Source organism: Chiloscyllium punctatum, chromosome 10 (assembly GCF_047496795.1).
Source record: "Chiloscyllium punctatum isolate Juve2018m chromosome 10, sChiPun1.3, whole genome shotgun sequence".
NCBI classification, from domain to species: Eukaryota; Metazoa; Chordata; class Chondrichthyes; order Orectolobiformes; family Hemiscylliidae; genus Chiloscyllium; species Chiloscyllium punctatum.
In genome coordinates, this window is record NC_092748.1 from 22,117,276 (window position 1) to 22,143,963 (window position 26,688).

At 41.3% G+C, this 26,688-nt stretch overlaps 1 protein-coding gene across 1 annotated transcript in view; it reads right to left on the minus strand.

The window, feature by feature from the left end:
• Positions 1-26,688, minus strand: part of bmpr2b (bone morphogenetic protein receptor, type II b (serine/threonine kinase)) — a 312,441-nt gene that overhangs the window by 26,043 nt on the left and 259,710 nt on the right. The window contains exons 4-6 of the mRNA XM_072578670.1: positions 24,298-24,408; positions 13,127-13,218; positions 10,855-11,085 (exon numbers count right to left, since the gene is read on the minus strand). Coding sequence (XP_072434771.1) covers positions 10,855-11,085; positions 13,127-13,218; positions 24,298-24,408 — 434 coding nt within the window. The remainder of the gene's footprint in view (positions 1-10,854; positions 11,086-13,126; positions 13,219-24,297; positions 24,409-26,688) is intronic.

Sequence of the window (26,688 nt, forward strand, 5' to 3'; positions counted from 1 at the left end):
AAAAGAAATAAGGAGGGAGAAGATTAAATATAAGGGTAAGCTAGCCTTCCTAAAGGAAGACTGTAAGAGTTTCTTTAGATGTATAAAAAGCAAAAGAGAGGCAAAAGTGGATATTTGGCCACTGGAGAGATAGCAGTGGGGAACAAGGAAACGGCTGAGGAACTGAAAAATTACTTCAAGTCAGTCTTCATGATGGAAGACACAAGTATCTATACAAGGTTTTCAAGAAAAACAAATACCCAATACACAATCCACCAATACCTCAGAAACAAACCCAAACAAGCAGATACAACACAACTAAAAACAATAGCCACATTACCTTATATCAAAAACATATCAGAAATGTTCCAGACTACTAAGACCCCTTGGCATCATGGTAACCCACAAACCTACCAACACACTTAAACAGCAACTAATGAAACTAAAGGATCCATTAGACAGTACCAGCAAATCTAACATCATTTACAAGATACCATCTTGTAAAGAATACTACATCGGACAAACAAGCAGGAAACTTGTCACCAGGATACACGAACACCAAGTAGACACCAAAAGGCCCACTATCACTAGTTTCCATTCATATAGGCAAAGAAGGACACCATCTTGACTGGGACAACACACACATCCTAGGACAGGTGAAAAAGACACACGCAAGAATTCTTCAAGGCATGGCATTCTAACCAGAACTCCATCAATAAACACATTCATTTAGATCCTATCTACCTTCCCTTGAAAAAAAACTGGAAATGATGTCACCCACATTAAGAAACCAAGACCTATAAACAGAGAGGCAGGACATACCACCAGCACTTCACTGGAGACTCTCACTGATGATGTTACCTAGTATGGTGACAAAAAATCTGAAAACAAATCTTCCAGCTCAGTAAGTCAACTTAAAAACTTATCATCAACCTGAGCTACAAATCTTCTCAAAAATCATTAACGCAAGTAATATCCCAAAAATTCAAGAGAGTGAGGGAACAGAGCTGAGTATGGTGGCCATCACCAAGGAGAAGGTGCTAGAAAAATTGAATGGTCTGAAGGTGGATAAATTACCTGGACCAGATGGACTATACCCCAAAGTTCTAAGGGAGATTGCTGAGGAGGTAGCAGAGGCATTAGTGGTGACCTTTCAGGAATCTCTAGAATCAAGGAAGGTCCCGGGGACTGGAAAATAGCTAACATGACAGCCTTGTTTAAAAAGCGAGTAAGGTAAAAGACAGAAAATTACAGAACAATTAGCATAACCTCGGTTGTGGGTAAGACCCAGGAATCCATTGTGAATAATAAGATTTCTGAATACTTGAAGGTGTATGGTGAAATCAGCAAAGTTTCCATGACAAGTTTCATCAAGGGGAGGTCATGCCTGACAAATCTGCTAAATTCTTTGAGGATGTAATGAGCAGACTAGACCAATGAAAGCCAATGATTGTCATCTATCTGGACTTCAAGAAGGCCTTTGACAAAATGCCGTACATGAGACAGATAAGGGTCCATGGTGCTAGAGGCAAGGTGCTAGCATGGATAGAAGCTTCGCTGCCTGGCAGAAAGCACAGAGTGGGGATAAAAGGGTCCTTCTCAGGGTGACAAGTGATGATCTGTAAGGTTCAGTGTTGGGACCACAACTTTTCACTTTATACATTAATGATATAGATAAAGGAACTCAGAGCATTCTGGCTAAGTCTGCAGATCATGCAAAGATAGATAGAGGGACAAGTAGCATTGAGGAAGCGGGGAAGCTGCAGAAGGATTTGGACAAGTTAGGAGAGTGGGCAAAAAAGTGGCAGATGGAGTACAATGTGGGAAAGTGTGAGGTCATTAGTAGGAAGAATAGAGGCATGGACTATTTTCTAAATAGAGAGAAAATTCAGAAGTCTGAAGTGCAAAGAGACTTGGGAGTTCTAGTTCAGGATTCTCTCAAGGTAAGCTTGCAGATTGAGTCAGTGGTTAGGAAGGCTAATGTAATAATGGCATTTATTTTGAGAGGACTTGAATGTAAAAGCAGGATGCACTTCTGAGGCTCTATAAGGTTCTGGTCAGATCACATTTGAAGTTTTGGGCCCCATATCTCAGGAAAGATGTACTGACCCTGGAACGTGTTCAGAGGAGGTTCATGAGAATGGTCGCAGGAATGAAAGCTTAACATATGAACAATTTTTGAGGACTCTGGGTCTATAATTCAATGGACTTTAGAAGGATGAGGGGGATCTAATTGAAACATACAGAATATACTGAATGGCCTAGGTAGAGTAGGTTTTGGGAAAATGCTTCCTTTGGTAGGAGAAATTGGAACCTGCGGGCACAACTTTAGAGTAAAGGGAAGACCCTTTCAGGACGGAGATAAGGAGAAGTTTCTCCAGCCAGAGATTGGTGAATCTATGGAATTCATTGCCTCAGAAGGAGGCCAGGTCATTGAGTATGTTTAAGACTGAGATAGATAGGTTATTGAGTATCAAAGGACAGAACGTGGAACATATAACAGTATAGCACATACAGGCCCTTCAGGCCTCAATGTTGTGCCAACCTTTTATCTTACTCTAAGGGTTATGGGGAGAAAGCAGAAGAACTGGGTTGAGAAACCTATCAGCCATGATTGAATGGCAGAGCAGACTCGATGGGCTGAATGGCCGAATTTCTGTTCCTCTGTCTTATGATCTTATGGGTACAGGTTCATAGCTCCTTGAAAGTAGTCATAGGTAGACAGCATGGGTGAAGAAGGCTTTCAGCATGCTTGCTTTCATTGGTCAGAGCACTGAGTTGGGGCAGCTTATTGCAGTTCTACAAGACATTGGTAAGGCCACATTTGGAGTACTATGTGCAGTTCTGGTTGCCCTACTATAGAAAGGATATAATTAAAGTACAAAGAGTGCAGAGAAGATTTATTAGGATGCTACCTGCACTGGAAGGTTTGAATATATAGAACGCTGAATAAGCTAGGAAATTTTCCCTGGAGCGTAGGAGACGGAGGGGTGAGGCCTATAGAGACCTATAAAATCATGAGAGGCATAGATAAGGTAAATAGCAAATAGCTTTTCACCATGGTAGAGGAGTCTAAAACTAGAGGGCACAGGTTTCGGGTGAGAGGGGAAAGATACAAAAGAGTCCAGAGGGGCTTTTTTTTCCCACACAGAAGGTGGTGAGTGTCTGTAACGGGCTGCCAGAGGTAGTGCTGAAGGCAAATACAATTATGTCGTTTAAGAAACATTTAGACAGGTACATGGATGGGATAGGAATGAAGATATAAGGACAAAACTCAACCAAATCGAACTAGATTAACTGTGAAAACTGGGCAGTATGGACAAGTTGGGTCTAAGGGCCTATTTCCATGCTGTAAACTTCTATGACTCTAAGGAACATTCCAGAAAGAACTGAGAATCAAGATGTAAAAGAGGGAGATGTGATGAGCAATGAACCATAGGGATCAGCACCAAGCACTCAAGAGTTTTCAATGTAAATTAATGACTTGAATGAAGGAATGAAATGTATGGTTGCTAAACTTGCTCAAGATGCACAGGTAGGAAGGAAACTAAGTCATGAATAGGATATGAGGAATGTACAGAAGTATATAAATAGGCAAAGTAAGTGAGAAAAAAACAGACGGAGTGTAATGTAGAAAGATGTTAACTTGTCCACTTTGGCAGGAAGAGCAGATAGAACAGCGTATTATTTAAAAATAGAAATTACTACCTGCACTGTCCAATGAATGCCACCAAATGGAGCGCACAACTTCAGTTCAATGGCAGTGAGGAGAAAATTGCCACAGTTTTTAAAAGGTAAAAATGAGAGAGTGGGACTTGGAACTTGGGAATGATAGAAATGGCAGGAAGCGAAGGAAGGCCAGGAAACTGAGTACAGGGGTGCAGAATGAGAAAACAGGCAGGCCGGGAAGTACCCAGCAAGAAATGTCAAACTGGAATGCACAGCACTAAACAAATATGTTGGCACCATTTTATAAATGCCGTTTAGCATTTATAAGACAGATAGCAAGAGTTTCCAAAATACAAAAAATGAAAAAGAGTGGCTAAAGTAAACACTGGATTTTTAGAGGATGAGAAAGGGAATTTAGTCATGGGATATGAGGAAACGATTGAGGCATTGAATAGGCATTTTGTGTCAGTCTTCGCAGTGGAGGACATGAATGACATACCAATAAATGACAAAGAGACGAAGGTAGGTAAGGACCTGGAAACAATCACTATCACGAAAGAGTAGTGTTGGGCAAACTAATGGAGCTAAGTATCCTGGACCTGATGGAATGCATCTTAGGGTACTAAAAGAGATGGCAGAGGAAATAGCAAATATAATGCCACTGTTTTAAAAAAGGAGGTAAACCAAAGATGGAGAATTATGGCTTAACTTCTGTAGTGTGGAAAATGCTTGCGTCTATTATCAAGGAACAAAATGGCAAGACATCTAGATAGAAATTGCCCCGTTGGGCAGCGGTTCATGAAGGGCAGGTCATGCTTAACTGATCTACTGGAATTCTATGAAGTCATTACGAGCAAGGTGAACAACGGATATCCAGCTGATGTGGTGTATCTAGATTTCCAAAAGGTATTCGACAAGGTGCTGCACAAAAAGATACTGTATAGGATAAAGCTGTAAACCGTTACTGGCAATGTATAAGCATGAATAGAGGATTAGTTAACTAACAGGAAATAAAGAGTGGGGATAAATGAGTGCTTTTCTGGTTGGCCATCAGTGACTAGTGGTGTGCCTCAGGGAGTAGTGTTGGGTCTGCAATTATTCACAATTTACTAGATGATTTGGAGTTGGGGACCACGTGTAGTGTGTCAAAGTTTGCAGATAATAGGCGGCACGTTAGCTCAGTGGTGAGCACTGCTGCCTCACAATGCCAGGGACCTGGGTTCGATTCCAACCTCAGGCGACTGTCTGTGTGGAGTTTGCACATTCTCCCCATGTCTGCGTGGGTTTCCTCCGGATGTTCTGGTTTCCTCCCACAATCCAAAGATGTGCAGGTCAGGTGAATTGGTCATGCTAAATTGCCCGTAGAGTTAGGTGCATTAGTTAGGGGGAATGGGTCTGGGTGGGTTATGCTTCGGAGGGTCGGTGTGGACTAGTTGGGCCAAAGGGCCTGTTTCCACACTGCAAGTAATCTAATCTAACACTAAGATAAGTGGTAGAGCAAAGTGTCCAGAGGACTGAGAAACTTTGTGAAGGGACTTGGATAGTTTAAGTTAGTGGGCAAAGATCTGGCAGATGGATTACAATGTTAATAAATGTGAATTCATCCATTTTGGGAGGAAAAACAGCAAAAAGGATTATTACATGAGTGGTAAAAAAAATTGCAGCATGCTACTGTGCAGAGGGACATGGGTGTCTTTGTGTATGAATCATAGAAGGTTGGTCTGCAGGTGCAACAGGTAAATAAGGCGGCAAATGGAATTTTGTCCTTCATTGCTAAAGGGATTGAGTTTAAAAGTAGGGGAGGTTATGTTGCAGCTGTACAGGCCACATCTGGAGCACTGTATGCAGTTTTAGTCTCCTTACTTGAGAAAGACGCAAGAGAGGGTGCAGAGGAGGTTCACGAGGTTGATTCTGGAGTTGAGGAGGTTGGTTTATGAGGAGAGACTGAGTAGACTGAGATTATATTCATTGGAATGTAGAAGAACGAGTGGGGTATCTTATAGAAACATATAAAATTATGAAGAGAGTAGATGAGACAGAAGTAGAGAGGATGTTTCCACTGGCGGGTGAAACTAGGACAAGAGGGCATAGCCTCATATTAGGGGGAACAGATTTAGGACTGAATTGAGGAGAACGTCTACACTCAGAAAGTTGTGAATCTATGGAATTCCCTGCCCAGTGAAGTTGTTGAAGCTTCTTCAGCAAATGCTTTTAAAGCTACGATAGATAATTGTTTGAACAGTAAAGGAATTAAGGATAGTAGTGAGGAAGGTGGGGGAAACACACGAAGGGACAGATGACTAACTCCTGCTCATAGTTCTTATGTTAAAAGTGAAATATATTAACTAAGTCAACTTTAAAAGGCAACACTGTACAGTTTTGATTTCTTTATTTAAGTAAAGATACAATTTTTGAGGGATTTTTTTCCCTGAACCTTCGGAATTCTCTTCCCCAGAGAGCAGTGGAGGTAGAATATTTCTAAAGTAAAGACAGATAGATCTTAACTATTGAGGGAGCCAAATGTTACTGGGGAGGTAGGCATAAATGTGAGGGCACAATCAAATGAGTAAATGAGCTTACTGCATGGTGGAGCAGGCTTAAGGGGCAAATTGCTTTCCCCGATCCAAATTCATATGTTAAGACATATTTTACCTCAGTACCTTAATGAATAATAAAAACCTCAAGTCATTGTTATAATCCAGGAAATACAACTGCCAATTTGAGTTTAGCAAAATTCCGCAAACAGCAATGCGATAACTACTGTTTTTTGTGATGTTAAGTATTAAGCTAAATATTGCCCAAGACTCCAAAACCACTTACCCTGCTCTTCGAATTAGTGCCATGCAACATTCATCTAAACAGGCTAATATTTTAATTTCGCATCAAAATGACAACTGAAATCTCAATTTTAGCAGAGATTTATTAATGCACATGTTCCAAATAAGTGGGCTGCCCCATGTTGAAATAAATGAGGCAGATCTTGGTGATCTGCCAATGGAATGCACCTCACTAAATCTACATACCATACTTTGGGAGAACTACCCTAATTTTACTGCACTCCTGATTAGGGTGTGGCACAGATGTACTGTGTCACCTTAGCAGCAAATCTGAGCTAACACTAGGTGTGTCAAACAAAACCCCAATCCTACCTTTGCCTAATATCTAAACCAAACATGTGTAGCAGCAGCATCAGCAGCAGCTATTGAATTGGGTCATGAAGCTTGACCCATTTTTTGTTCCTCACTGTAGTAACTCAATAGCCTTGTCGGGAATAACCTCAAGCTGAGGGAGATCAGGCAACAAAAAAAGTAATGTTCACTAATTTAGACAGTAGTCAAAGTGACCACATTGCAGATATTGGGCTAACAACCTTATTGAAACAGTCAAGATTCTTTGTGCACTTGACATGTGGAAAGGTTGTTTCCCCTTGTGGGAGGGTTTAGGACCAGGGCTATCATCTCACTGTAAGGGGTCAAACATTTAAGACAGAGAAGAAGAGGAGTTTCTTTTCTGAGAGGGTGTTCAATCTTTGGAATTCTTTACCACAGAGGGCTGTTGAGGCTGGGCCATTAGTATAATCAAGGCAGAAATAGACAGATTTTTAAAAAATGTTATGGAATGAAGGGGAAACGCAGGAAAGTTGAGTCAAGGAGTATCAGATCAGCCATTATCTCATTGAATGGCAGAGCTTCTACGTCTTGTAGTCTTATCACCTCTTTGTTCACGGCTATAAACAGTCCAAACACTTCCACCTATCCAACTTGCTAACCTGAGGTTGTTGCATACACCATGGACCCTGACATCTTTTGTGAATTACATTACTTGCCACTTTCAATCTTCAAAATTTCAATTCCACTAAATCTAAATAAGTGGCTGTTTCGGTGTAGTAATGTTGAATGCCCTGCAAGGGGAGCTATTGATTTATAGATTAAAAACAGTTCTCAGTTGCTCTGCCAACCGGCTTCACACATCAATTATTTCTTCTCATCTGAGAGCGCAATTAAAATGAGATGTTTTGGTAATTCCTCATCAATCCATCCTGGAGACTGCACTGCCATAAGTGACTGGGATTGATTTTACAGATTTTTTTAAAAATTGGAGTTGCTGCAGTAGTTATTGTCAAGAGTTCTTTTCGTGATAGAGACAGTGCATTATGCTGCAAGTGCTGTTGCAACACATTGGACAACAGATTGTCATTCACTGGCCAACAAGTATTACACATACAGTGACTGAAAGTAACTGTTAAAGTAGACAAATTAGCCTATTTTGTCAGTGTTAAAAGTTTCTTTCCCTCTATCATCTTGCATTGTCTGTTCTACCACTAAGGAAATTATTGTTATATAATTGCAAGTAGAAAAGTTTCCACCATGGATAGAAATTGGGATTAGGTTGAACTCTAAATAATTTCTCTCCACGTAGTCCAAGTTCAAAGGGTGAGGGATGTTAGTTGTGGTCTATTTCAGGACCCAATGTCGACATCATTAGCTTTTGACTTTTTTAAAATTCACTCATAGGATGGAAATATCAATGGCTGAATTATCATTGCCTTTCCCTAGTTGCTGCTGAAAAGGTGGTGGTGAGCTGCCTTTCTGAAATGCTGCAGTCTATATGCTATTGATAGGCCCACATGCTAGTGGGGAGGAAATTCCAGAATTGTGATCAAGTGACAGTATTTTCCAAGTCAAGATAGTGAGTAGCTCGGAGGGAACTTGCAGGTGATGGTGTTCCTATATATCTGCTACCCTTGACCTTCTAGGCGGCAGTGGTTGTTGACATGGAAGGGTGCTGTCTCAGGAGCTTTGGTGAATTTCAGCAGGGCATCATGTAGATGATACACATGACTGATTCTGACTATCGGTGGGGGAGGTATTGAATATTTGTGGATAAGATTCCAATCAAGCAGCTGCTTTTTAATGGATGGTACCAAACTCAAGTGTTGGACCTACACTCATTCGGGCAAGTGGGGAATATTTCACCACACTCTTGACTTGGCCAGGCTTTGGGGAGTCAGGAGGCTGATTAATTATTGTAGTATTCCTAGCTTTTGACTTACTCTTGTAGCTATTGATCCATTTGTTTGGGATTGCTTCGTCCAGTCTCTCTCCTGCTATTAGTGCCGTTGCGTAGCTTCACCAGGATGACATTTCATGTTTTTTTTGTAATGCCTAATGCTGCTTTTGGCTTACACTTCTATAACCTTCATTGAACCTGGGTTGATTCTCTGACTTGATAGTAATGGTAAAATGAGGGAATATGTCAAGCAATGAGACTACAGATTGTGTTGGGAGTATAATTCTGTTGATGCTGTTGGTCCATAAATGACAGATCTGCAGACACCAGTCCCGTACCCTAGAACAATGAAAGACACACAAATGCAAGTGCCCCAGTGTTAGTTTAACTGGCATATGGACACCAGTACTGTGTTATGCAATGACACAACCACATACACCTGCACTGCACCCCAACATTATATAGTGACAGATTCCCTCAGATGGCAGTATTTTATCTCAGTAATTTACAGGACCAGACATGCAGGCTCCAGTACTGTCGCCTAATACTATGTAGCGATAGACCCACATGAGTATTACATTTCCATACAGACCTGCACCATCTGTATTCTGACTGTTATACAGTTGAAAATCTCTACCTAATGCAGGAACTACAGAATTTACAATTACATTGTTGAATAGTTCTCATAATTCAGTCAAGTACTGAAGTTAGGTAAACTTCTTCATCTTCACATTCTGATATATCAGGTTCAATGACAAAGAAAACATATAAATTACATATGATAGAAATGTCTATCATATATGTTAATTTTATTCATTCGTGGGACACAGACACCGGTCAAGACAACTGTTATTGCCCATCCCTAATCAACTTTGAGAAGATGGTCTTGAGCCATTTCTTGAACAGTGCAGGAACCACGATATAGTTTCAGGATGTGTGTGTCTTGGAAGAGGACTTGTTGCGGTGTTATTATGCTGGGAGAAAGTGAGGACTGCAGATGCTGGAGATCAGAGTTGAGAGTCTGGTGCTGGAAAAGCACGGCAGGTCAGGCAGCATCCAAGGAGCAGAAGAATCGGCATTTCATGCATAAGCCCTTCATCAAGTGGCAAAGGTCACAGGATTAGAAGGTGCTGTCAAAGGAGGCTTGATGTGCTGCTGCAGTACATCATGTAGATGGTATACTGTGACATCCTGTCACTGTACATCAGTGGTGGAGGTAGGAAAGAATTGAGGCGGTAGATGGGATGAGGCGGTAGATGGGATGCCAACTAAGCAGGCTGCTTTGTCCCGTATGGTGTCTCAAGTGTCACTGAAGCTGCACCCTTCAAGTAAGTGGAGAATAATGCATCGCACTCCTGATTTGTTTCCTGTAGATGATATCCAGAGTGTGGTGCTAGAAAAGCACAGTAGGTCAGGCAGCATCAAAGCAGCAGGAGAATTGACTTTTTGGGCATAAGCCCTTCATAAGCCTCTACCTGTCCATCTTCCTTCCCATCTATCCGCTTCACCCTCCTCTTCGACCTATCACCATTACCCCTACCTTCATCCACCTATCGCACTCTCAGTTACCTTTCCCCCAGCTCCACTCCCTCCCATTTATCTCTCTACCCCCTTGGCTCACAGGCTTCATTCCCGATGAAGGACTAATGCCATGGTAAATGTGGAGCTACGAACTGGGGGTGGGTCGGTCTGGATTGGATGCTCTTCGAATGCCAAATGGCCTCAATCTGCACTGTAGGGGATTCTATGATCCACACATAAATACTTTTGAAAATGTGAATTTTCCCAAGAGCACTACAGTAGTGGAAAGCATTTCCACCAGAAAATACCATTGAAGATTGTGTAGCCTACAGCAGCACATACATTAGAATGGTCAGAATTTTCCCAATAGCAAACGTTTAAAAGCTCTTGAATGCATGGTCCAGCAGACCTCACAAAATAACATGGCCAAACCTTCAGTACCTATTATTTGTGCTGTGTATTTCACAAATAACACTGATAATTCAAAATCTTGGGTGCCTCAAATATCTAAAATGTATTATTGTATGAGAACAGACCAACTCCATTAATATGAGTGCCACCACAGAACACAGATTTCACATGTTCAACATTCTCATTGGCATCAGTAAATGCTCCGAGTTACTTTGTGGGCTTAATTACTCTAACCTTCCCACAAGAACCATATAGAAGACTTACATTGGGATAGTACTCCATCACCAGCATATACTCTGTTCTGCCATCACTTGATATTCTTTCCTCACCAACTATGAAGCGTGCTATGTTCTCATGCTCCATCAGCGGGAGCCTGTATATGTCTCTTTCATTGATGTAGTTCTGACGGTTTGAGGCACTGAAGATTTTCACAGCAACAGGACGTTCATTCAATGACCCTTTATATACTGCACCATAGCGACCGCGCCCGATCACCTGGGTATAAAAAAAATTGAACACTTATTTCATTGTAATTTCCACGTCCTATTCAAACCCCATGTGAAATCTTTGCTGAAATATTATGTGGGAAAAAATTAATGTTTTGAATTCAAAAGAGACAATAACTAATGGCTAATTCATCAAAATGGCCAAACCTCAAACATGTGCAGGTTACTAGATGATAGACATCACATCTGCACCAGATTTCTTCCCATTCACCAATCCTACCCCCTGAACTGTTTATAACATCAGGGCACAGTTAACTGATCTACTATTGGTAGGTTGTTTTCACTCCCAGCTCAAGTGACAACATGTGCCTTTGCTAATTTCTCAATAGCAATTTGCATTTAAGTGGTATCTTAAACTAGTAAAATATTCATGGGGCAGAGTGGGGGTGGGGAGGTGCGAAGGGAGGCAAGAGTGAGGTTTATGGAGAAATTTACAAGAGCTCAGGCCTCAGGCAGCTGAAGGCACAGCCATCTGAAAGTGGGGATGCACAAGGTGCCAAATTAGGAGGAGTGCAGTTTATCTGTACAGCTAGACATGTTTACAGAGAAAAAGAGGAATGAGAACAAAGTGGTGTTTGAAAACAAGAATTCTAATTTTAACTTTGAAATGTTGCTTAATTAGCAGAAACATAACTTAGTGAGTAGAAGAGTGAATACGACTTGATGCAAGTTAGCTTCTGGCAGCAAAACTTTGCATGATCCTAAAGAGAGCAAAAGATGTCAAGGCAATGAGGGTTCATTAGAATAATCAAATCAAGAGACAGCTGGTCACAGATGATTTTCAGCAACAAATGAGCTGAGATGGGACAAAGTCAGGCAACATCAATATGCTTCAGTGACAGTACGGTTATGTGGTTACAAGTCCATCTCAGAGGCAAATACCAGATTAGCAACCATCTAGTTCAGCTTTAGAACAATAACTTGAAGGGAGATGGAGTTGGTTATAGTATGTGGTGGGGGCCAAATACAAAGGCTTTCATTGGATGAAATTTCTTCTCAACCAGTACTGAATGGGACAGGCATCCAGATGATTTACAGACAGTGGATCGGTAAATGGAGGTAGTGGTGTTGATGAACATGTGGATTCTGAAAGCAGTGTTTTGAAATCATGTTGCCGATGGGCAAAATGTAAATGACAAATGGAAAGGGGAGTTCATCAAAATTAACAATCCTCTTGCAATTTCTGAATAGAAAGGAATGAAAGTACATTAGTTCCATCCAACCAGCTAGATGGTAGTGGAGGGGTACAAGTGAATAGTTGGGTCACTGGTGTCAAAGACTGCAGGTAGATTGTGATGGATAAGGAGGAGCAGCGTATCACAATCTCAGAGTATGTGACTTTGATGACAGTCATTTTTATAATGTAGAAAGGGCAGAAATCCTTGTAGAGCCCCAAAAGGGTTTGACACACATTTGAAAAGTACAAGACATTCAAGATCTGTGGAGAGGAAAGAAAGTTTGGGATGGTAGTTGGCAAAAGCAAAGTGGTCATGGATTTTGAGAAGGTGGCAGATTTTAACAAAGGAGAATAAGTGTTAGAGAGAAAATTGCTTACAATATCAGGTAACGTGGGATTGAGAAAGAAACACAGAAACAAATTTCTGGAGAAACTCAGCAGGTTCTGCAGCAGCTGTAGAGAAAGAAACAGAGTTAACGTTTCAAGTTCAGTGACCTGTGTTCAGGAACCAGGAAAGGAAATTGGGTGGTCAGCAGTTTAGGAAGTTTAGGTCAAGGGAATACAAGGTGGCACCTTAGACAAGGTGAGTTCAAAGACAGCATGAGGGGAAACAGGAAGCTAGACAAAAGTGCAAGTTCAGGAGGGCTCCTCTTTTCTCTTATCAATCAATGGACTACGCAACTAATTTGATTAGAACCCAGGAGCATGGCAATAAGTCATAGCCACAATAGCAATCAGCTATCCATGCATGAAGCCGGAATCAAACTTGGTAGTTTATAACATGCATGCTTTTGGTCCATAAAAGACAGCTGCTTCTTTAGAACATATAGGAGCTAAAGTGGGATTTACATACCTCAAGCAATTTTAGACTGTCCAAGTCCAGGAATGATTCAGAAGGTGCAGCCTCCATCATGTTCATGCTGTGAAGTCCATGCTTCCTGTCCCCTGGTTAAATAAGCATCAATGATGGCAAATAATGAACACACCAACTTTACAGTTTCTGTATTCATATAGTTTGTAACATAAATGATGCAGAATAAGACACCATTTTAATAATATACTGTATGACTACTATGGAGATTCTATATATGCAGCTGCACAGTTCATTACTCTGTAAGCAATTCTTTGATTCAAATGTTGTTGGGTCAGTAGAGATCATGAGCACCAATAATTTCATTTTAACACTGGGAACAATAAATTGATAACTGAGCTCTAAAATATAGAGCTGAAAAATGTGTTGCTGGAAAAGCGCAGGACAGGCTTTTCAGCATTCAGGCTTCAGGAATCCTGAAGAAGGGCTTATGCCCGAAACGTCGATTCTCCTGCTCCTTGGATGCTGCCTGACCTATTGCGCTTTTCCAGCAACACATTTTTCAGCTCTGATCTCCAACATCCGCAATCCTCACTTTCTCCTCTGAAATATAGATAAAATAAGAAATCTACTAATGATATCCATCTCAAGTTAACAACTCCAGTTAATTAATTTTAAAAATCCAAGTAACTGCATATGGTGGAAATCAGAAACAAAACTTGCTAGAAAAACTGAGCAGGTCTGGCAACTTCTGTGGAGAGAAAGCCTTCTTCAGAACAGCTCTGAATACTGCCAGATTCTGCCACACCTGCTCAGTTTATCCAGCAATTCCAATTTGATGAGGATATTAATGTCTGCAAGAGGAATGCTTCCCATTCACATATCCAGTCTCAAAATTCCAAGAACAGCACAGCACAGGTCAAATACAAAGGAAAGTTCCATCTACAATGACCCATCACACACTGGCACCGCAAAGGATACATGTAAGTGAAGTTCCTTTTCTAATGCCCTTCAAAGTGCCTCAGTCTCACAACCTCAGAACTGCAGGATCTATCACACCCATGTGATCTTTTCCATTTCCACATCCTCTCTGACTAACATTGCAAGTTAGTGTCAATTGGTACAGATTTGTAATAAGGGAGATTTACATTTTTCTCCAATCTAACTAGAAACTAAGTGGAAACTACCCATTGCTCAATTCATATTCAAATCATATAGCTATCAGAAACATCAACAGGCTAAATGGGACTTCAACCAAAGTTCCAGAGGTGGAAAGCCAGCATCAAACTACTGTCCATAACTTGGCAGCATTAGGGCTAAATTAGGAATCATAAGATACCTAAATGTGGGAAACTTGAAAATTGTTAGTGACTCTAAACCACTGCAGAAACATATCACAAGTAACAGTATTCTCAAACATACCAGACAGTCAAGAATAATAATTAGAAAAAGCAATAAATTGCAAATGCTGAAAATATAAAAGTGTTAATCAGACTTATCCCAAACTCCTGCCAAAAAACCTTCTGTGCATTTTCGTCAGCTTCAGTTGGCACTGTCACTTTCAGTTGGCAGTGACAGAAAGCTCTGTCATCTGGAGCATCAGATGGCCTTATTGGACTAGTTTACATACATGATCTAACTGGCTTCCTTCTGGCAAGCTGGCAGGCATCACTGATTCATCCAAGGTGGTAGTTCATATCATCAGCTGTCCATCTGAAATAGTGTTGGCCAAGTATTGTAGCATAGAGAGCATTCCAATGAGACCTGTTCATATATTCACCAACAAAAGCACTGGCTAGGTGTCTCCCTCATAGCATAGGGTTGTTAAGATCAATTGTCATGGCCTTCCTTCTTCCATAGCGGAGATCAACACTCTTAATAAAGAATTACAGTTTTTCTGTCTTTATTCTTTCATGGAATGTGGGTATCATTGGCAAGGCTTTTTTGTTGCCCATCCCAATTAGCCTTGAATTGAGAGATTTCTTATGCCTTGTTCATGGGGCAGTTAAGAATCAACAGACACATTATTGCCTGTCTGGAGTCACACATAGGGCAGACCAGGTAAGGATGGCAAATTTTCTTTACTGAAGAGCAAACTAGTAACAAACTGTACAGGTTTTTACAACAATGGATGACAACTTCAGGAAGGTAAAAAAACTACAGATACAGTCAGCTAGAAGGTTGTCTGGTAGGAGAGGTTGCAGGAGATTCCTGTGGCTATCCCCATCTCAAATACATGTGAGTTTTGGATGTTGTTGAAGGAGTGACCTCTCAGGTGAACAGAGCACTGATAGCCATCTTCTAGTACAGTGACTGGCTCTACTGTAATGAGGGAAATGTCAGGTTCCAAGCAATCGATTACAATAAGGACTCTCTAGTTTGGGGCACAATAGAAGTTCTGCGGCTGTAAGCGAGACCTGAGGACAGTATGTGTCCTCCTTGGTGGCAGGGTAAAGATTGTCTCGGAGAGGGTGCACAATGTTCTGAAAGGGGACAGTGACCAGTAGAAGGTTGTTGTACACATTGGTGCCAATAACGTAGGTAGGGAAGGGATTGAGGTCTGCAGAGAGAATACAGAAAACTAGGCAGTGGTTTAAAAGTAGGTCCTTGAGGGCAGTGATAACTGGACTACTTGTAATGCCACGTGCTAAGGAAAGTAGGAACAGGAAGATAGAACAGATGAATGCGAGGCTAAGGGGACATTGCAAGGGGCATGGATTCACATTTTTGAACCAATGCGATCTCTTCAGGGTAGAGACTTGTATAAGAGGGACAGATTTTACCTGAATTGGAAGAGACCAATATCTTTGCTTGGAATTTGCTAGTGCTAGTAGTATTAGTGAGAAAAGAGAAGAGGCTGAGGCTGGTACAAGAGCAAGTCAAACAGTCAAGACAGACAACAGCTTGGCAGACAACAAGAAAAGACTGATGAATTAAACTGCATTTACATAAATGCAAGAGGTCTGACACATAAAGCAAATGCACTTTTTTAAAAACTGATTTGTGGGATGTGGGCTAGCCAGCATTTATTGCCTGTCCCTGGTTACCCTTCAGAAGGTGGTAATGAGGTGTCCTCTTGAACTGCTGTAGTCTACTTGCTGTGGGTTCACCCACAATGCATTTAGGGTGGGAATTTCAGGATTTGACCCAGTGACAGTGAAGGAACAGCGATGTATTTCCGAGTCAGAATGGTGACCGGCTTGATGGGGAACTTGAAAGTGGTTGTTTTCCCACGTATCTGCTGCTTTTGTCATTCTAGATCGAAGTGACTGTGGGTTTTGACAGTGTTGTCTGAGGATCTATGGTGAATTTCTGTAGTACATCTCTTAGACAGTGCATACTGGAGAGACTGGATGCTTGTGGATGCTCAAGTTCTGAATAGTGTTAAGCTTCTTGAGTGTTGTTGGGGCTGTACTCATCCAGGCAAGTTGGAAGTATTCTATCACATTCCTGATTTGTGCCTTGTAGATGGTGGTCAGGCTATGTATGAGGAAATCGGGGAGGGTGAGTTACTTGCCACAGTGCTTCTCGCCTCTGACCTGCTCTTGTAGCCACTGTGTTTATGTAGCGAGTCCAGTTGAGTTTTTGGTCAATGATAACCCCCAGAATATTGATTGTTGAGGATTCAATGATGATAATACCATTGGGTGGTGGTTAGATTGTCTCTTATTAATAATGGTCATCACCTGGTATTTGCGTGGTGTGAATGTTACTTGCCACTTCTCAGCCCAAGCCTGGATATTGTCCAGATCTTGTTGCATTTGAATACTTCAGTACCTGAGGAGTCACAAATGGTGGTGAACATTGTGTAATCATTGGCAAACATTCTCACTTCTGAACTTATGATGGAGGGAAGGTTACTGATGAACCAGCTGAAGCTGGTTGGGCTGAGGACCCTGAGGAACTCCTACAGAGATGTCCTGGAGCTGAGATGACTGACCTCCAACCACCATGACCATCTTCCTATGTGTCAGGTATGACTCCAACCACCAGAGAGCTTTCCCCCTGACACCCATTGATTCCTGTTTTGCTCGGGCTCCTTGATACCACACCAAGTCGAATGCAGACTTGTGTCAATGGCTGTCACTCTCAAATCACCTCTAGAATTCAGCTCTTTTGTCCATGTTTGAACGAAGGCTATGATGAGGTCAGGAGCTGAGTGGCCCTGGTTTGGACCATGATTTGGAACATGGAACTAGTATATTATAGCTGTTACAGAAACATGGCTCAAGCCTGAACAGGACTGGCAGCTGAAAGTTCCGAGGTATAGATGCAATAGGAAGGATAGAAAGGGAGACATAAAAGGAGGGGGAATTGGTGTGTTTGGATAGGGAAAATATTATGACTTTACTTAGGCAGAATACTCCTGAGAGATCATCCAGTGAGGTTATATTGGTGGAACTGAGAAGTAAGAAAGGGATGAACACTTTGCTGGGATCGTTTCATAGGCTCCTCAATAGTCAACGGGAAACTGAGAAGCAAATATGTAAGAGGAATTTAGATATCTGTAAGAACAAAGGGTTATAATAGTGGGGAATTTTAACTTTCTAAACATTTGCTGGGGCTTCAATGGGGAGGAATTTGTTAAATGTGTTCAAGAAAACTTTCTTATTCAATATGTGGATGTACCAACAATAGAAGGAACAATACTTGATGGTATTAAGACAGGAACTTACAAAGGTTGACGGGGGGAGGCTATTCAGACATGGGAACTTAAATGAGAAAATGAGAGTTCAGAGACAGTACGTTCCTATTAATGTGAAGGGCAAGGTTGGTAGGTGCAGGGAATGCAGGATGACTGGAGAAATTGAGACTCTGGTCAAGAAAAAGGTGGAGTCTTATGTCAGCTATAGACAGCTAGAATCAGGTGAATCCCTAGAGGAGTACAAGGGCAATAGGAATGTACTTAAAAGGGAAATCAGTAGGGGGACATGAGATAGCTTTGGCAAATAGAGTTAAAGAGAAACCTAAGAGATTTTAAGCACTTTAAGGGCAAAACAGTAACTGAGGAGAGAATATGGCCTCTTAAAGTTCAGCATGGAAGAGTTATGTGTGGAACTACAGGCAATGGGTGAGATACTAAACAAATATTTCATGTTAGTATTTACTGTGGATAAGGACATGGAAGCTAGGGAACTTGGGGAAATAAACAGTGATGTCTTGAAAAGAGTTCATATTACAGAGGTGGTGGTGCTGGAGGTCTTAAAATACAAAATAGGTAGATAAGTCCCCTGATCATAAATTTCTCAGAACTTTGTGGGAAACACGGTAAGAGGTGGCTGGACTCCTTGCTGCGATCCTTGTATCATCGATAGCCACAAGTAGGGTGCCAGAAGACGAGGTTGACTGAAGTGGTGTCATTATTTAAGAAAGGCTATAAGGAAAAGCCAGGAAACTATTGACCAGTGAGCCTTACATGAGTGGTGGGTAAGTTGGTCGTGGGGATTCTGAGGGATAGGATTTACATGCATTTGGAAAAGCAAGCACTGATTACAAATAGTCAACATGAATCTGTGCATGGGAAATCATGTCTCACTTACATGATTGAGTTTCTTGAAGAGGTGACAAAGAAGATAAACAAAGGCAGAGAGGTAGATATTGTCTGCATGGGATTCAGCAAAGTGTTCGACAAGGTTTTGCATGGTAGATTGGCTAGTAAGGGTAGATCACATGGGATCCAGGGAGAGCTCACCAATTGGATACAAAATTGGCTTGGTGGAGAGTGATGGTAGCTTTTTGAATTGGAGGCCTGTGACCAGTGGTGTACCACAAGGATTGTTGCTGGTTCCACTGCTTTTCATCATTTATATAAATGATTTGGATGAGAAAATAGGAGGTATGGTTAGTAAGTTTGCAGAAGACATCAAAGTAGATGTAGTGGGCACTGAAGAAGAATACAAGAGGACTTTGATCAGATGGGCCAAGGGGCCGATGAATGGTGGATGAATTTAATTTAGATAAACGTGAGGTGTTGCATTTTGGTAAGACAAACCAGGGAAGGACTTCTACAGTTAATGGTAGAGCCCTGGGGAATGTTGCTGAATAAAGAGACATAGAGGTGCAGGTGCACAGTTCTTTGAAAGTAGATGGGTGAAGATGGTGTTTGGCACACTTGCCTTCATTGGTCAGAACACTGAATATTGGAGTTGGGAATGACATGTTGCAGCTTTACGGGTGATTAGTGTGGCCACTTTTAGAATACTGCATACATTTCTGGTCGCCCTTCTCTGGAAAGGATATTTTGAAACTTGAGACGATGCAGAAAAGATTTACAAGCTTGTTGCCTGGACTGGAGGGTTTGAGTTACAAGAGGAGACTGAATAGGTGAGTACAATTATAACATTTAAAAGGCATGAGTATATGAAGGGCTTAGATGGATATGGGCCAAATGTTGGCTCATGGGACTAGGTCAGATTGGGATGTCTGCTTAGTGCAGACAAGTTGGACTGAAGGATCTGTTTGCATGCTGTATGACTCTCTGATTCTGAGATTCTGTAACCAATGAAAATTCTCATGGGCACCATAACTGAAACTAACTCTCAATTGCAGACATACTTATTGAATTCCATCAACTGCCATTGTGGGACTTGAACGTCTGTGCATTCGTGTGAGCTTTTAGATTAGTGATAATACCAAGTTACAACGTTCTTCACTGGTTCGTGCTGGTCCATGCTGCTTTTACAAACAGATTTCAGATATAATTGTGGGTATGCTCGCCGAGCTGGGAAGTTGATTTGCAGACATTTCGACACCTGTCTAGGTGACATATTCAGTGCTTTGGAGCCTCCTGTGAAACACTGCTATATTGTCTCTTCTGGAATTTATTTGGTTTCATTCCTGCTGCTTCCAGGTGCCTTTTCCGGTTGTACGTTATAGTGGCCGGTATACTGGGTCTAGTCTATGCGCTTGTTGATGGAGTCGGTGGATGACTGCCATGCTTCTAGAAGTTCTCTGGCTGTCCCCTGAAGAGCTTGTCCTATCATTGTTGTCGAATTTGTGGTCCTTGTCATCTGTGTGTTTGGCTACTAGGGACAGTTGGTAGTGGTGTTTAGTGGCTAGTTGGTATTCGTGGATGTGGATTGCTAGTTGTCTGCCTATTTGTTCTATATAGTGTTTCATGTAGTCTTTGCATGGAATCTTGTAAACTATATTAGTCTTACACATGGTCTTTTGTTCTGGTCAGCTGTTGTCTGTGCGTGGCTGTCAGTTTATGGGCTTTAATTCCTTGGAATTCCTAGACAGCATCAAGAATATAAACATAGATGAGGACAAAGCAATGGTCTCATTTGACGTAATGGCACTGTTTACTGCAATTGACAAAACTCTAGCCAGAGAGACAATAGCCAACCTTCTGGACAAACAATACAGATGACATGACAGGGAACCTATCGACAAGGATGATATACTGAAACTACTAGACCTTTGCTTGACGACACACTGCACACTCATCACTCAGTTATATGAGCAATCAATGGAATACCTATGGATTCACCCATCTTCGGGCTCATAGCAAAAGCAGTGATGCAAAGCTCCCTCACAAATCCGACCCAAGCTCTGTATCAGGTACATGGATGACACTTTTGTAATTATTAAGAGAACAGAGATCGAGAACATACATCAGACTATCAACACCATGCTCACTGGGGTCAAATTTACGAGAGAGGAGGAAACCAACCACCAACGCCAATTCCTGGATGTGACGGTAGAAAGAACACAGAATGGTGAATGCACTACAAGAGTGTCTAGAAAAGCAACACACATGGACCAGATCCTGAACTACAACAGCAAGCACCTGAACACAAACAAGGGAAGCTGCATTAGGACCCTATTCAAATGGGCTCCAACACACTGTCGCATTCCGACATGCGAAGACAAGACGACGACGACCTCCACAGAATCTTCACCAAGCGCGGATATGCCCACAACTTCATCTGCAGATGCCCAGCAGACAAACAATGCAACAAAGACATGCCACAACCCAACACACTAGCCATGCTACCTCATATTAAAAAAATCTCAGAACTAACAGTCAGATTTCTCTGACTATTTGGAGTCATGACAGCCCATAAACCGACAGCCATGCCCAGACAATAACTGACCACAGGAAAAGACCCTATACCCATCATATGCAAGACTAACGTAATTTACAAGATACCATGCAAAAACTGAATGAAACAATAAATAGGACAAATAGGTGGAGAATTAGCAATCTGCATCCACGAACACCAATGAGCCACTAAACGTCATGACAAGCTGTCCCTGGTAGGCATACAAACAGATGACAAGGACCACAAAATTCGACTGTGATTCGACAACAATCACAGGACAAGCTAAACAGAGGAGAGCAAGAGAATTTCTAGAAGCATTGCAATCATCCACAGACTCCATCAACAAACACATAGATCTAGACCCAGTATACCGGCCACTACAACAAACAACCAGAACCGGCAACAGGAAGCAGCGGCAATGAAACCAAATAAATTCCAGAAAACACATTACAGCAGTGCTTCACAGGAGGCTCCAAAACATTGAAAATGTTGCCTAGTCAGGGACAAAACGTCTACAAGTCAACTTCCCAGCTTGGCGAACATACCCACAAGTACGGCAACCAGCACCTGAGCTACAAATCTTTATGCAAGCCTTGAATTTCAGATATAATGAATTAATGGCTTGTGTGGTGGTCTGTAGTGAGCATTCTTTGACTTGCTCTCTTGAAAGCACAAGTATTTTTCACTATAATTGTGATCTGTGTGCTGTAGTACAATGGAAAAGGGCAAACATATAGGATTCTTGAGGGTAAATACGGAGAAGGTGTTTTCCCTCTTGGAAGAGTCTAGGACCAGAGGCCACAATCTCAGAATAAAGGGACACCAATTTAAGACTGAGAAGAGGAGGAATTTCTTCTCTCAGAGGGTTTGAGGGTCTTTGGAACTTCTTGTCACATAGGGCAGTGGGGGCAGAGTCCTTATGTATTTAAATTAGAGTATCTGTTCAGCCATGATCCTATTGACTGGCAGAGCAGGCTAGAGGGGTCGAACGGTTAGTTCCGTTCCTGTTCTTATGGTCGAACAATCTAAATGAGAGGAAAGGTCAGTCAACATGCAATGAATCTGTTGTGTCTTTATCGCATAGCACATGGTCCATAAAACAACATTTGGGAGATTTTGTGTCATGAAGGAGGTTTTGATGTACAGGAGATTCTGTTACCATACTCCTTACTTGGAAGGTTTGCAAGGACACTTGTATTCGAATTGCACTACGGTGTTAGAACAAAGGGGCCCAAAACAATAACGCTATCTCTTAATTTTAGAACACAGAAGCTAATTAAGCAAAACAAGATGAACAGTGAGTTTACCAAAACAAAATTCAACTTGTCATTATCAATGTTTTTTACAGTAATCCCAAGCACTAAGTGTACCACAAAAATCGTGATCATCCACAAAATGATTCACAACAGTTTCTGAAGCGTCATTTTTAGTTACATGAACACTGGTCATCCACATTTATTTGAATGTATGGCAATGCAGATGCAGTAATTTAAAAGGGTGGACTTGTGTGTGACCTGCAAGGATACTTTCAGGTTGATAGTTCTTACATGAAACATTACTTGCCAAGCTGGGCCAAGTGATCATTTTTATTTGATGTGGATGGCATCCCAACCAATACACTTTAAAGCAAGGAGGAGTGGAGGCCTTTGCTGATTTTCTTGCACTCCTTCACCCAGGAACACTGAGACCAGGTGTAACAGCACAATTGAAAACAGGTGGCTGCTGAATAGTGATCTAGACAACAAGTGAAAAATATAGATAAATCTGAAATAAACTCTGCTGGCATTTTCAGGAGCCATTAGAACTCAGATTAAATGAAAACTTTAAAGTCCCTTTGTTTATTTTATATGTTTTGAATTAGCTAACCTCGAGATCATCAAATTCTGGCTTTTGTAACAATCACATTGGCAGATATCCACTCCTGACCCCAATCCAGTGATTACTGAGCATGCAGATTCCTACTTCTGATCATCATCTAGTGCTCCTGAATATTAATCAATGGCTTTTGGGTTGGCAATACAGGTATATGTAAGCCTGATCATCTTACACTGAGTTCTGCATGCATGGATGTCAAATAAGCAGAGCATAAGTACTGGCTGTATTGTTCTCACTTCTGAGTGGGTCTCACTAGCTAGATAGTGCATGAAGAATAGCCACCTGGAGATGAAGAGATGATCACTTTCCATTGACGAGTAACAGCCACAAAGTATCAAATTGGAAACAAGGAGAAAGGTTTCCAGGAAAAAAAGGTTACTTCCATCCATTTTATGCTAAGTATTGCCCGAATTCATTTGGAAACTATAACAAATAAATCTCAATCCTTTCATGGCTCGTGTTCAAATTCAGTAAAATAGATTTAACTCCGTTTAAATGGATATGATGAAAATTCATGTTAATACCAGAGATTTCCTTTACAAACATGTATTTGGAATTGACTTTAACGTATCCTAATAATTGCTGTGCAACCAAACAGATGTAACTTGAATCTTCCTCACCTCCGATTTTGGCTCTTCCCAGACCAAACTCTGTCATGACAATTTTCACTCTCTCCTTTCTTTCCACTTTTTTTTCTCCTTGTCTCCTGTAGACACCTCTCTCCTATACTCACACCTCCTTCCACTTCTCCCCTCTCAAGTACTGTGCCCTCTGAAATTCCTATCCTTATTCCCATACTAAGTGGATAAGGTGGTAAAGAAAGTATATGGCATGCTTGCCTTCATTGGTCAGGGCATTGACTATACAAGTCACTTTACAGCTGTGCGTTGTGTTGTGTGTATAAAGCTTCAGTTAAACCACATTTGGAGTAGTAGTGTGCAGTTCTGGTCACCACGCTTTAGGAAGGATGTGGAGGCTTTGGAGAGGGTGCAAAAGAGGTTACCAGGATGTTGCATGGATTGGGGAGCAAGGTAGAGAGTGAGAGAATGCAAGAGAGAAAGAACACACAAGAGAGTGAGGGGGCGAGACAGAATGACAGCGTGATTCTGAGTATGAGATTATGAGTTAGAGAGTGCATGAGAGAGAATGCAAAACATAGAGACAGTAAAATGCAGAAATTGAGTGAAATACAGAGAGTGCAATACAGACAGAGGCAGAGAAAAGGAGTGCGAGTGAAAGAATTTTGAACCTTCTCTAAATTATGATGGCATATTATTTGCTGACACTCACCTGCGAGCATTCTATACCCAAAGAAGAAAGCTGCAATCAGAACAGCTACAACTGACACCGATGCCAATGCAATTACAATTGTCTCCTCCTTATAGTGCGGTCTCCAAGTACCTAGAACACAGAAAGATAAATTGTGGTGTTGTAATGCACTTTAATCATTTTATTGCTACCAATTTACTACATACAATAAATGTAACAATATGAAAGAAAGAAATGTATTTGTAAAACATCTTATTAATAGCTCTCAAATATCCCAAAATACTTCACACATCATGAACCACAGTGAGCTCTGATATTACAATCGTTAACACAGTAGACATTTTCACATCATTACAGCCCACTAACAGCAGTAAAGAAATTAATTGTTTTTGGTGCTGTTTATTGAGTCAGGAATATTCTCCAAGAAACATGGAAGTTGCCTGCTCTCTTCTGAATTGTGCCCTAGGTTCTTTGATCCCCATTGAACTATTAAAATTAGCAATGGGACAAGTTTCCAAAGAACTTCAACTTGTGCTCTTCAGCCACTGCAGCACACCAACTAAGGGCTATTGACTGATTCAAACTGGCTTGTGTTTGACTAATTGACTATAATAAATCTTCTCCCACCCAGCTTTCGTCCTGTATTTCAACACAGTGGCTCAGTGGTTAGCACTGTTGCCTCTCAGCGCCAGGGACCCATGGTTCAATTCCAGCACATTTTCCCAGTGTCTGCTTGGGTTTTCTCCGGTTGCTCTGGTTTCCTCCCACAGTCCAAAAATGTGCGGCTTAGATGAATTGACCATGCTAAATTACCCATACTGCTCAGGAATGTGTAGGTTATGTGCATTAGTCAGGGGAAACGCAGAGTAAAAGTGTAGGGGAATGGGTCTCCATGGGTTACTCTTCGGACGGTCAATGTGAACTTGTTGAGCCAAATGACCTGTTTCCGCACTGTAGGGATTCTATGATTCTATTACATAGCTCAAGTGTTCACATTAAACATACCAAAGATATAGAATGTATAAACTAATCTATGTGTTCAATGAAATAGTTAAAATCAATATCAAGAGATTCTCTGGAGGTGCACTTTGTAATGAATGGGTTTGTCTGAGCAGCAGTGGATGCAACTACTGGCCATCTCATGACTGAACACTGAAGAAGGAGAACAAACTTGAGTATTTCATATAGTGGAGGTGAAGTATATCGCTGGTAACAATGTATGAGAAAAGAATTGCATCAAATCAAGGCAACTTAATGTAAAGCTACCAGGAACTAAACTTGGGGTGCTTTATCAGTGCTATTTTACGTTTTTTACTTGTCAGTGCCTTTAATCATCTGAATCTGTAGTTTCAAAGGAAGGCACAAGAAAAATTAGTTACTACTCTCAATTCTCTGCACTGGGATTTGAAGGAACAACTTTTTGAATAAGGATGATGGCTGCTACCATTGAGATCTAAAAGATGGAGCAAGATGAGATGATCAATAGCTTTGAGGTCCTGTGGGTAACTGCCTCGATTCAATTATTTATGTGAACTCAAGCTGATGATTTGTCTTCTTAAACGAGATGCATTACCTCCTACTGATATAAGAGGAAAATAACTGCAGATGCTGGAAGTCTGAAATAAAAACAGAAAATGCTGGAGAAATTCAGCAGTTCTGGCAGCCTCTGTGGAGACAGAAATGCTTCAAATTTAGTATGATTTTTCTTTCAGTGCAATGTGAGAAAAAACGTTTTCACACAGCAAGTAGTTTGCATATAGAATGCAGTGCCTGGAAATGTGGAGGAGCATGATCAAAAGAGGCATTCAAGAGGGCATTGAATGATCACATGGATAGAAATTGCTGCTAATTGGAACCATTAGTGGCTGCTAATGGATTGTTTGTTATAATAACCCATGTAATGACAAGGCCTGGCGTGTGGAGATTTGGCTAAGGACATGGCAGAAGGTGCTCACATCCAAACCACTTTTATAAATGACGAAACATAGTGGACCTAGCACCGATCCTTCTGGCACTCCACAGGTTTCCAGTCTGAAAAGCAACCCTCCACCACCATGCTCTGCCTTCTACCTTTGAGCCAGTTCTGTATCCCAATGGCTAGTTCTCCCCGTATTCTGTGAGATCTAACCTTGCTAACCAGTCTACCATAAGAAACCTTGTCGAACACCTTGTCTATATAGATCATATTCACTGCAAATTCCCTCATCAATTCTATTTGTCACTTCTTCAAAAAACTCCAGCAAGTTAGTGAGGCATGATTTCCCAGGCACAAAGCCATGTTGACTATCTTCAAACAGTCCTTGCTTTTCCAAATACATGTAAATCCTGCCCTCAGGATTATCTCCAACAACTTGCCCACCACCGATGTCAGGCTCACCAGTCTATAGTTCCCTGGCTTTTCCTTACCACCTT